Here is a 13,229-nt window from a genome sequence, read left to right on the forward strand (position 1 = left end):
AGCTGTTTGGACAAATAGAAATGAAGAAGCAGAGAAAGCAGTCTAGAGATTTTCTCACTCTAAATTTTAAATTCACAAAATTTTGTGTTTAGGAGATGCTACCATGGGCAGAAATTTCTATATAAAGTGTACTGAATATTTTCAATAGGAGAATTTTTTTTTTAATCAGGAAAGTAATAACAACACTGGAGTCAGTGTTGTTATTGAGATGCAAAACCAGGATTTACTTTAACTTTTTAAATGTTGTTCACTGCATGACTCTCCTTCCAAGCTTTACTTAAGAGACTGCTAAATACTGTATCACCAAATATAGAATTCCATGGAAATGAAATGATGACATTTTAAAAGACAGTTTTCAAATTAAAGTACATCTACCAGCCACCTAGCCATATATTTAATTCAAAGTATTTTTATAGGTTGATAACATAAACTTATTTTTCACACAGTGTAACATCTGTGTTTATTTTACTGAGACAGCTGGAATGTTAAAAGAACATTTAAACTTGTGTCATACAAACATTTTGGTAAAAGAAAAGTTGATACCTCAGACAAAACATGAAGACCTACAATTTTTATATGCAATGTACCTACTACATGTGTTTCTTATGACTACAACAACTACAACAGACGTTATTTAAAAAAACCCAAACCAATCAAGGTTTTCATTCTGTATTTTTGCCCACTCTATCAGTTTCCAAGGTAAGAAAGTTTTGATGCAGAAAATATACACAATACACAGAGAAGCACAGAGAACTGTCTTACCTTCTGGCTCCCTGATCTTACGTCCTGCTGCAGATTTTCGTAGCACACTCCTTCCTGAGTTGAACAAGCTAGTTAACTCATCAAGGGGACTGGTCAATGACCTTGAGTTTGTAGGGCTGTATGGAAATGATGAATTTGAGTTCAATTTCCTGTGATCTGCTCTTGCCACCTTTGGAGAGTAAGGCAGTTTGGAGAATGGAGAAGATGAGCATCCAAGCTGAGCAGGATTGGGTCTCTGAGGTACTTTTGATAGATCTGAATTTGTACCTGTTTTCCCAGCATTAATCAGAAAACTAGCACAAGTCTCTGGAGGAGATGCAAAATGTGTGGAAGCCCGGTAGGAAACAAGAGGTGGTACAGGAGGAGGGGGCGGTGGCAGAGGAGGAGGTGGTGTGGAAGGGGGAGTCACTTTGGTGGAAACACTGAACACAATCAAGCCTGGAGATACTGGTCTTTCATTCTCCCCTTTCTGGCCTTTGGAGTACTGGGGTGATAATGGACTTGAGCCTTCTGACTGCACAGGGTATTTTAGGTTGGTTTCCAAAACAGGAAGCTTTTTGACCTCTAGTGGTGTTAAAGGTGATTCATCAGAAGCAGGTGAACATGTGACAGGGGTTGGAGGGAATACAAGAAGTGGTGGTCTGTGGGGGAGCAAGTTAGGGAAAGGGGCTGGAATGTCACATGAGTCTTTATAGATTAAAGCTGCTTGACTGTTTCCATCCAATGTTCCATCTTCAATGTTAATATTTTTTTTGCTTTCAAACAACAGAGGAGGAGATCCAGTCACTACTGGAATTATTCCATTACCATTGCTTCCTTCTTCTGGTAGAAAATACTTCATTTCTTCATATACAGACTCTCCTTGTTCTGGACTCTCCACTTCAGCAGAACTGCTTTTCACAGCATTCCCTACCATTTCAATATAGACAGGCTCATTTTCCTCCTCTTCTTGTGACATAAAGAGACTCAACATGCCATGTTGTGGTCCATCAGTAGAAACTGCTCTCTGTACTGTCACAGTGTCATAGACACCTGGTTTAACTACTGTGCTTGCTTTTTTTACATCCCCAGGCTTTTGGCCAGGTATTTCTTCATAAGAGCCACTAAGTTTTGTATTCGGACTTCGTTTTGGTTTTCTGGGAGGTATTTTTTTCATGGTACTATAGTCATCACTGTGTGGCCTTGGACGGGTCAGTACTAGGAAAGTGAAAAAGGTCTGTGTTATTAACAAGTTAAAGTCAGTTTTTTCTTACACTGGTCTAGTACGTTAAGCCCTCAAATGCTACCCATTTAGTTCTACAATGAGAAGCAGTCACAAACACAGGAATCCAAGCAAAAGCATAAATAATTCTAAGAATAAAATGCAGAATTTTCAGCTACCAAACCACAGGCCTTTGCTACCTGGGCATATAATGTACTTTGGTAATCTCTGCTGCCACTAAAAGATGAGAACTCACACCTGAGGAGGTATATTTTGAATCCAAATGTGCACTGCAAGGTCTGTAACACATGGAAATATGTATTTGTTTCTCCTTTTGCTCCAAGGGAGAGGGGCAGGCTTTTAACTGGGAGTCAGCACGGTGCTACTTTGAGACATATGTGATTGCCACTAACTGAAATACCCCTCTTTTATGTAATCTCTACAAAACTCTAATTATAGGATGATATTATGCCCCCCTCTTCTTTTGTACTGCAGGTGTGGAAATAATTTATAACTTTAGGGAATCCCATAGCCTAAGGGCAAATCCCCAAGTGAGTATACATTTAACTAAACTAGATGTCTCTTCATAGCCTCCAGGCATGTATGGAGTGAAGAGACTAGATACCCGGATGATTGGTCTTTTAAGATCAAAATTAGATGTTATAAATCAAAGCTGGTTTTGGACAAAGACTCAGGAAACTGACATAATTCTTGGAAAATGAGAGAAACTTGCCCTATTGTTTCATACATATGAGAACTGCAAAATTGTTTTGCGAGTACATGTAAGTATTATTGTTAAGACCACATATACATATATAAACTGTTGTTCTTTCAAAACACCTCTGTTAGAACTCCTTGGTTAAACTGATAATCTCTTGCAGACTTGGACACAGAATGATGAAACGACTACAGACCTCCTTAAACCATACCAGTTTAAAACTATGTTGGGCATAGTTCATGTCTCCATACATAGAGCTTGAATGAGCAAGGAAGACGTTAAGAAAAATGGACTTTCACCCAATGAACTGGACATGAGAACAGTAATTATTTTGAGAGAGGGAGCTACGAAGATTTCTATCCATTGTATGCAGGACTAGGGAAAGGTTATACCCAAAGGTTTAAACCCAACCTGAAGGATCTTCCTTGATAAACCTTGAGGATCCTTTACACAAAACATGACACACCAGGCTTATCAAAGAAAGCAGAATGGAATCCTTTCCTTCATCTTCTACCCACTCATTTCAAGGGTAAAGGAGAATAGAACAAGTGGACTCAAAACCATGCTATGTGCACCATAATGTACTGAGATGCTTTGAGACACTTTCAGGACTTTCCTTCTAAACAAAAATCACTGTAACCAAATTATGGCAAAAAAAAACCCAAACAAAAAGCCAAACACTAAATGCATAAGTTATTCATGTGAGCATAAAGAAAAAGTAGGAAAAAGTTTAATGTTTAAGTCTGTGAAATTCAAGATTCGAGCATTCTGTTTTACTGATGCAAGATATTCTAACAGTTTAAAAGGTGAAATAAAATGGTCAGTGAAGTAGAATAGCTCATATTGACAGATTATTTGTTTCTAGAGGGAGTTCTGCAAATAGGTTTTGGTTGTTGACAAACTAGGCAATTAGAACACATGAGTATTATTTGCTGATTTGGGAACAAATGACAAATTGGCTATTTTTATTTACTGCCACTGAACTATTTCAAGGAAGCAGGACCTCTCAAAGGCATTTGACTGTGTTTAAAAGGATCAAAGTGAAAAGAATAAATCAATAACTCTGAGTAACATTTGTGACTGTCTCTGCCTTTATGCCTAACCTTCATTAGTGGTTTCCTTAGAAGCTGCCGACAAGCAAGCACTAACAGCCTCGTATGAGGCACTCAGTCGTGTGTTGGGGTCCCTCTTTGGTTTGGGAGGAGGCTGTTTCCTTGGTGATGGCAGGCTATTGCTATCGTCCATGCTGAAAACAGAGTGCAGGGAGGGGGATCTGATGGATGACCCTGCCGCAGAATGTACCAAGCCGTCCACTGCCATGGGGACAGGGACGGAGCTGGAGTGAAAGTGCTTAGACGTTCGACAGCCGGCAAAGCTGTCCTCAGAGACCTTCCCACCCTTGTCTTCAGCTCTGAAAACACAGAAAAGAGGCCCAGATGCATTATTCAAGCAGTAACAATGAACCTGTTCATGCAAACGTAACAACAGCTTTTTGGTAAACAATCTCACAACTCCCCTGCTGTGTTGAGGGGATGTGTGCAGTAATCTTCTGACAAACAAATCCAGATCAAGCTGCTATCTTTCTTCCATTTCCTGTTCCATGATAAATCAGGACACTGGCCCATTTTCACACAAATGCAGCCTTGCTTAAGCAGTCTCATATTGTTGATCAGACATGCACTGAATGAATTGTTCACACTTTGATTGCTACACACAATCAAAAGCTGGGTTTTCAATCTGAATGATAATTTCTGGGAAATCCATTTTAATAGAAAGTTACTGAGGCAGCAAATACTGAGCCTTTATCGTTATTTTCTAAAAAGACAACTATAAATTCTATTTAGATAATGCAAATCTTTAAAATATTAGATCACCTTTTTAACCAGCTACATTGGCTCCTTGAGCGATTCCACCCAGATATCTATATATCTTCCAGTTTAAACTTAATTATTAGTTATTACTTTTAATGGTAACTTTTATTATAATGATGTTATGTTTAGTTGTTTCAATTACAATTTAGTTTTTCTATTTTTTCTTTTTTTTTGCTATTTGAATATATATTGAGAAATAACCTTTCAGCTGCTTCCAACAAATTGATTGTTAGCAAAAATTCTTCTAACATTTTATTCCTCCAAGAATCAAAAGATTGAGACCCTTTTAACTTACAGTAGTAATGCATTAGATAGAAGATGTCTATGCTGCCATTTTACAAACAAATCCCCAAGCATTTGTCTTATTAAATTGTATTTCTGCATGGCAAATCACCAGCAGAGCTGAAATTCATGTACAGGATATAGCCAGCTGCCCATGTAGTAAATGAAATAGCAAAAGATGAAAGATGGTGCTCAGTGGATAGTTTGTTTTCACTGTAATGTTTAATTACAGTCTTTCCTACAAAGGCATTTCCTCCAATATGTAATCACTGGGATATTTGAAACTAATTAAGCAGATGCACTGCCATTTTCACTTTAATAAAAGTCACTGACAAAAGCAATGATAGCAAAGGGGGTTGTTCTGGATGAAAATTAAGTTCCTATGGAAAAATAAACATTTATATGTCCAGCAAGTTATAGACACATTCTTTCTATTGACACACACCGATTAACTGCAAATGCTAACTCTGCCCATTCAGCTGTCTAAGAGAGAAGAGATCATGGACTCAGTTTCTACAGAATTGCTCTCCAGCATTTACTGGATTTGTAAAATAGGTATTCCTGAAAACTCGGATATGAGTTTAAAAAAAAGAAAAAGAAGCCAATTTTTAAATAAAGGCATCCTCCTCACAATCAATCTACTTGGTTCAGTGAGAAATCAGGATTTCTTAGTCTGGACTTACTGTATTTCAACACTTTCTTAGCTGTTTTTCATTACCTTGGCAATTTTTCAGTGTTGGTATTTGAAGTTAGAGGAATTTTTCTTTTGCTTGTTTGGGCTGATGAAAGTTAAACTATAACCTATTTATCATAGAATTAAAAGTATTTCTGTAAAAAATAAGTGTTTCAGACACTTGAATAAGTTCCTCTAAACTCAGTGTCCCCTGAATAGGATATGGTAGTTTCCTTAAGTTTCTAGACTTAATTACCTGATATGCAGGGAAAAAATATGACCTAATATTGATTTGGGATGAGCATATACTTGAGAATTCTCTTTCAATCCCTCAGTCATTTCTATGGTTTTCTAAGAAGAGAAGGAATTCACGAAACCTGCAGAGATTCATTAATTCTTCACAGCAGGTGCTTCACATCTTACCTTTTGTGGCCTTCCTCTGGCCTGTTTCTAGCCTCTCCCTTTTCTCTGTGGTAAACACCATTCATCTCGTTGCGGAGCCGGTCATTTTCCCGAGCAATGTCAGAAGCATTTTGAATAACCAAGGCATCATATGTTTTCAATCCCATATCCTCAGCATTCTGCAAGAAGCTTTTGATTGAGGTGACCTCTTGCTGTTTGATGCTCATCTTCTGTAGCAAGCGCTGGCGAGCTAGAAATCCTCTTACAACTGCCATAGCAGAAGGAGAAAATATGGACCAATGAAAGACAACTAATTGGGGAATTAACTTAATATCACTGTGTGTTCTGCTGTAAACATGAGCATGCCAAGTTCAGTCAATATCTTGTACAAATTAGGAAGGAAATCTGATGGCATAAAAATAACACAGTAAAATGCAAATCTTTCCCTTTTCTGCTGCTAGTGCTTAAAACAAAGTAGTGACAGTAATTTTGTAAATTCCCACTATCAGAACTCAAAATGTTTACTTTCACTGAACGTTATTTTTATTACATTACAACTGAAACATAGATGTATACTAAAGATTGTGAGAGCATACATTTACACTGCAACAGTCAAAAGATAGTTTGTTTCAAAATAAAAGCCTGGATAAATTAATTGCTTTGGATGCAGTAGGAATTAAATGATTGCTGTTGGTCAGCTTTACAAAATGTTTGTATTGTTTCAATGTACCTAATACCCCATCCAAAACAAAAACAACACCAGATTTTTTTTTGTTTGACTTAAAGAACTTTCACTGCTCATTTCCTTTCATCTAAAACAATTTGATTAATTTAATGCAAATTTAATGCAAATTTCTCAAATGTATCTGTCACATCATGTCTTTTTCAGTTAAAAGTTTTCATCTACATTACATCAGCTTCATGTATCTATCAGACTTTTTCTTCACACTCTTTGTCACCTTTATGCTGGGGAAAGATTTTAGTGCATCTCCTATAATAGCTTTCTGTATCTCTTTCCTATGCATGTTTCATTACAACAAATCCTACCCAAAAACCACCCAGTACCCCGGATTTTCCAAAGTATGGTTGATCAGAAACACAAGGCACAGGGACCTCTGTAGCCATGATAAATTGGGCACCATTTTAATCCCTGTGCCTGCAACAGGTGGTGTCAATAGTCTCTGAACCTACGTTTTGGCTTAAAAGGAAGAAATATGCTAATGGAATGTACTGTATTTGTGTGGATGTTTTTTGTTCTTTTTTAAATTCCACAAGATCATGTTTCTTTCCAGATCTAGAACCTCTGCTGTGTATCTCACAGGGAAGAACCTGGTTTAGAATTATTTATATGTTGCCTGAAATATTGTTGGGTTTCAGCAGGTTTTCATCAGTTTACATGTATCAAAACAAGGTCAAACTTCATCATTGCTTCTTATGGTTACTCTCATTCTGGTCAATTGAAAGTTTTTCATAAGTGAAGTCAGCAGACAGCCTGTGTAAGATGTTTGTTTGAGTTTGGGAGAAGATACTGAAAATGTTGATTGCAAGATAAAAAAGTTAAAATGCTTTAGGTGTTTAGAACAACATAATTAAGTTTCAGATTTAGGATCACTGCAAACCATTAAATGATGAAGAGGCAAGCTGAAATAATCTAAAGGAAAAATGTCAAGAGAGAAAGATTCAATGAGTCTTCTATGAATATAAAATGTTACTGAATAAAATAAACAGCTAAAGCATAGGGTAATGTAAGGCAATTTCTATCATTTTCTAGTGCCTTGTTTAGACACTAAAAATTTCTTTTTTAGAGATGCTCAGTGTCCACCTGACAAGATATCAGAAAGACTAATGTTAACATAGTAATACTGCTTCTATCCAAAATTTACTGGGTTTGAAAACCGTCAAGTTTAGATACTTTGAAATCCTTTCCAATAATAATTTATGATAGACAGTTTTGATGGTTTATACTTTTATAAACACAACCAATCAATGCCTTAAATTACATTCCATACATTCTGACGTCTTTAAACCCTGAAACATTAATGCACTTACCTAATTCACTTGAAAAGGAAATTAATAGTACAGTTATTGCTGACAATTTTATGAGAGTATTCATAGTAAAGATGTTATTGAGTCTAAATCCAAGGGTTAATGTTGCAAAAAGAATGAACACATGCATAGAATATTATCAGATTTCACTGGTCACAAAAATAAAAATTCTGGAAGAGCTTAATAATAAAAAAACAATTTTGCCTAAAATATTCTCTTTAAACCTATCTTCTGCAGACCAAAACCAGTTAAGCATCAAATCTTGGGTGACTTTGGAAAAAAAATCTGTATTTTAAAGTAATATTTTTACAAGAGTCTGTGTGTATGTGTGTGCTTTTAACTTCACAAAAAAAAAAAAAAAAAAAGATTGGTAACACAACCAAGGTTGGTTAAAATAAAGAAATTCAGAGATCAGTTCTCTGGTAGGATTGTTAGCAAGCATGAATGAGCAGCTTGGAGTAACCTACTAGAATGTTCCAATAAAATGAGATCCAGTAGATCTAGTTGTAACATTTAGAGACTGTACAGCTACTCTGAATTATGCACTTTCATCAAAATCAATAAGAAACTTTCAACAAAGTTTCATTAGGAAGGGTTGTCAGACAGACATCCCTCTTTTGGACACATTTTCATAAACTGAGTAGTTCCGGTTTTTCATTAAATGATAGACATTTCTCCACAATTCCTTCTCTATGAGAACATTTGAAAGATTTTGGTTTTGGTTCAACACAGAACAATTTTATTACCTAAAAAACTTCTGTGAAATCAATTTGTCAGCTTCTAGACCTTTACTGCTCAGTTTCTTCTAGTACTGTTGGGTACTGGGTACTATGATTGCCTTGTGAATTTGCTCCTCATTTATATATATCTAAAATAATTTTCACTTATGCAAATTAAAATAATTGAGGTTAGCACCCACAAGGCAGAAAAATACCTACTTCTTTAGAGTTCATCCAAGGATAAGGATTAGAATAATCAAAATTCCAGTAGACCATGGATCTGGGTTATGTGAGAAATGTATTAACTATTGTGTATACAATGTACTCAAGTTAATTCCTCATCTACATGAACTCTGGTGGAAGAACTTCAGCATGATTGCCCTTCCTACAGGTACAATTTTCACAGTGATTCAGGTCAAAAAGTACCATATGTAGTTCTCATACCTGTGGAAAAAAAATATGACAAAGTCTCTAAACTCACAGATACATTTTTAAGTAAAAGTGTTTCTACACATGCTTTCACTTTAGTTTGACCCCTTTCTTTGCTTGTGTAAGATAAATTTCAGGATACCAGAAAGGACTTATATGGTTTGCTTTGTTTTGGGTTTTTTCCCCCAAATTTAGAAGGGATTACTAGTTAGAATGAAGTAAAAAGAGTTGATAGTAATTTTGGGCAAGACCTGTTTCCCCTTAAAGCTAAGCCCTTATCTAGGTATATGATGCTGCATTTAAAGCCTGACACAGAAATTAGAGTCATAGAATCAGAATATCCTGAACTGGAAGGGACCCATAGGGATCATCAAAGTCCCACTCCTGGTCCTGCACAGGACACCCCAAGAGTTACACTATGTGCCTGAGAGTGCTGTCCAAACACTTCTTGAGCTCTGCCAGGCTTGGGGCTGTGACCACTTCCCTGGGGAGCCTGTTCCAGTGCCCAACAAACCTCAAAGTTTCATGATGATTCCTTGGGTCCTGTCACAGGTCACCAGAGAGAAGAGATCAGTGTCTACCCCTCCACATCCCTCCATGAGAAGGTTGTGGGCTGGTATGAGGTCTTCCCTCAGTCTCCTCTTCTCCAGACTAAACAGGCCAAGTGACTTCAGCTGCTTCTTGTACAGCTTCCCCTCAAAGCCCTTCACCATTTTCATAGCCCTCCTGTGCATGTTTTCTAACAGCTTTATTTCTTTCTTATATTGTTATTATTGACTAGTTTGGCTATTATTCAATAGGTTATTAGGAGAGATCTAGCTTCCAAAGTCCTCTGGATGTAAAGGGTGAGGGGATAAAAGTGCATCAGGACTGACACTCAGTAAGACACTATGACCGTGTAAATTATATGGATACCATTTAGGATTACATAAGAACAATCTACTGGTACACTATTCTATTCCAAATCTGCCAGAACTATTTGGCATGCTACTTCTACAAGTTTACAATTGCACCTTTTTGCAAAAGGCAGCTTCCTTCATGAGGTAATGACATGAGGCTGATGTCTAACTACTGCTTACTCATCTAAGTTCCTGATTTTCTCAGGTTTCCCAGATCATAAAAAGCATGTAGATGAGCCAAAGCTTTAGACACACACTTTTGGTGAAAATGACTTTTCAAGTCATTTTACCAATTAAGAAGGATAGAAGCAAACCCAAGAAAGATATTTTTAAGGAGCCAAGAAGACCTATTATCTTCATTCTTCAGGCAGGCTTTGGTGATCTGTTCTCTTACTTCTGCAAAACATGGACATATCTGAGGATGTTTTAAATTTTGGAGTAGGGTTATGTTGAACCATTCTGTTTGGAAATTGGATTCTGCAAGGTAAGTATTTCCTTTCTTTGATAAGTCAGCATAAGAAGGGAAAGAGGATAAACTGCTATTGTTTTTCAAAATGCAAAAATACAACAGGGTAATTTGCATTAAAAAATCAAGCCCAAGTTATAAACTCAGCTGAACTGCGGTGTCTGTTACCTGTCATTCTCCACATTCATTCCTGAACTGTTATTATTTGGATTTCACTTGCCTCAGGATTTTTCTTGGTTTCCTCTTTTTCACTACATGCTTACAGTGAGGAAGAGATAATTAAAATGAAAGAGGTTTATATTTCTTAAGTCTGCAATATTATGTGTCTGACAAAAAAAATATAAGACTTTGTCTTTTTAATTTCCTTTAAATAGGTGAAAATGGGAATTGTTGCAGACATCAGCCACATAGGTAAATAATGAATGGTGCGAAGGAAGCTTCTTCAAACAAAGCAATATTCACATTTGCAGCAGTTATTTGAGATTCTGATAGGAAATGGAGCATAAGTAAGAGGAAATCAGGAGGCAGTGGATAGTACCTCCTTTTAAGAATGTGCCAAAAAATGTCAGTGACCTTAGTAAAAATGCAGGCGTAAAATGGGGAAAAATGCCTAAACATAAAAAACTAGCAGTCAAATATGAAAGCAGTAAGAAAAAGGGAAAAATAAAGACAACTAAACATACTAACTTATTAGCCTTGTTTTTAGTGTCAATATATTCAAAAATATTCAATTTTGTATCACTGTTACAATATTTGACTTGCAAAAAGAAATTAAAGATGATATAATGCCTCAAAAAATCACTGAACATTCTTTAAAAAGAAAATATTCAAGATCCTCTAAGTTTTAATTACATTCAGTAGTTTGTCATAAAATTATGTTTGACAGACAGAAAGTACAAGAATCACCAATGCTAATATAGCTAATATCATCTCAAAAAATCTGTATGTATCTGTAGGGAAATGTATAAAATACAGAAACTATTCAAGGTGGAGAAAATCTCTTTGCTATACAATATTCTGCTCCATGTACAAAGCAACAGCTCAGGAATACTTGTTCTGTAATTGTTACCTTTTTGGCAGGTTATAATTTTCTTCTGAAGTTGAAGGCACAAATCGTTAAGATGGTCAGCTTGCCAGTACTTAAGAAACACTTTTCGGACTCCTATCTAGAATACAAACAGCAGAGAAATCATCAACAGAAAAGGCCAAAACAATGACAGGTAAATAGAGACAGCATGTTAACAATCCAGCAAATGGTAGAAATAATATCTGCAATTTAGCAAGAATACAATGCCAATTCTTGAACAGAAATGGAGTTATCACTTGGTTGAATGTAAGATGTATTTGTAAAGGATGAACAAGCTGTCAGACAGATAGTTCCACTTCAGTTCCAAAAACATCCAGAACAAATAGTACAGTCTTCAAGTTAAATACAAATTGGGAAAAAAAGCATTCTGAATCTAATTACTCTAATGAGTTAGACAACATAATAGAAAATAAGGTTTAGCTCTTATAAAGCAGAGGGGTGTGCACATGGAGAAAGGTGACAGGACAAACTCACGTGGAACAGAAAATGGTGAGATAGCTGCCATCTGTGGAACAGGAAGAACTTAATTGAAGTTGGAGGATGGGAGAAACTCACTGTCATTAGTGACAATGATTCTTAATATCCAGTAAAATTATGAATCCTAGTTCCCCGCCTTGCTTACTGAAGCTGTGCTGTGGGTCTCCTTTCAGAATCAAAGTCAGAGACAGAGGGATTCATTTGTGAAAAATAATCTCCTAAGTATTGATTCTGGCATTGTGTAGTATCTTGGCTTAATTAATCTAGTTCCTGAAATAACAATCATTAGATGTTCTTACTCCTTTAGAGACAAATCCAGCTAGCTAGACCAAAAGAAAACACCTTTCTTTTGATACCTTCTGAACAAGCTGAAACAGTCCTTTAAAATTCTTTTCTGTATTGTCTTCAAAAGCATTCCTTTCTAATAGACTTAAAAACCCACATATAACCTAGCAACTTTAAAACCCACATACAACCTAGCAACTCAAAAACCAGCAAGTAACCAGAAAAAAAAATACAACAAAACAATTTTTTTTCTCAGGAACTTTGTAGAATTAACTTCACAGAAACAAAAGCATCAGTGCCAGAGAACTGTGCTACCCAGTGAAGATTCTAACTTCTACCTAACTCTTAATTTTTTTATGGCAAATAGGCATACTGATTAATTACAAGTCTGGCTGAAATTGCAGAAATTCATTCCAACTCTTGTTTGTTTCCAACTTACAAGCTCATTCTCTTCTCACTGAACCATCTTGTTCCACTGGTGTTTTTTAGTTTAGATCTGGGAGACAGGTATCAGGAGGGTTATTTGCACACCCTCCTAAATTATTTTTAATCCTAACACTGTCAGATGTACATCCTTGTAGTGTTGGACGACAGAAAGCCAGAACATATATTTAATGTCTGAACTACATTAACTAAACTAAAAAATGATTGTGGTAAATTTTTGTCCCTTGGCTTCCCTTCTCTCTACTCTAGAGAGCACCTATTTTGAATCAAATGTTTTACAAAGTCTGTAATCCTGAAGTTTGAGCTAACGGTGATGATGCAATTGTTAGTCTTTTTAGTTAAAATAAGATGCATTCAAATGGCAGAACTGTAATGCTTTCTAATTTTTTTTTTCCATTAGTATCTCTTTTCCCAATAAAATAGTCCCTTTTGAATAACAGCAAAAAGTGTGGAAGTAAGCTGATAAAA

General features: G+C 36.1%; 1 protein-coding gene across 6 annotated transcripts in view; it reads right to left on the minus strand.

Moving 5' to 3' along the window:
* MYO16 (myosin XVI) overlaps nucleotides 1–13,229 on the minus strand; it is a 368,841-nt gene that overhangs the window by 39,244 nt on the left and 316,368 nt on the right. For all 6 annotated transcript variants that reach the window (XM_010394347.4, XM_039550108.1, XM_039550096.1 and 3 more), the window contains exons 29-32: nucleotides 11,538–11,634; nucleotides 5,931–6,177; nucleotides 3,785–4,092; nucleotides 763–1,959 (exon numbers count right to left, since the gene is read on the minus strand). In XM_010394347.4, coding sequence (XP_010392649.3) covers nucleotides 763–1,959; nucleotides 3,785–4,092; nucleotides 5,931–6,177; nucleotides 11,538–11,634 — 1,849 coding nt within the window. The remainder of the gene's footprint in view (nucleotides 1–762; nucleotides 1,960–3,784; nucleotides 4,093–5,930; nucleotides 6,178–11,537; nucleotides 11,635–13,229) is intronic.

Source organism: Corvus cornix, chromosome 1 (assembly GCF_000738735.6).
Source record: "Corvus cornix cornix isolate S_Up_H32 chromosome 1, ASM73873v5, whole genome shotgun sequence".
NCBI lineage: Eukaryota > Metazoa > Chordata > Aves > Passeriformes > Corvidae > Corvus > Corvus cornix.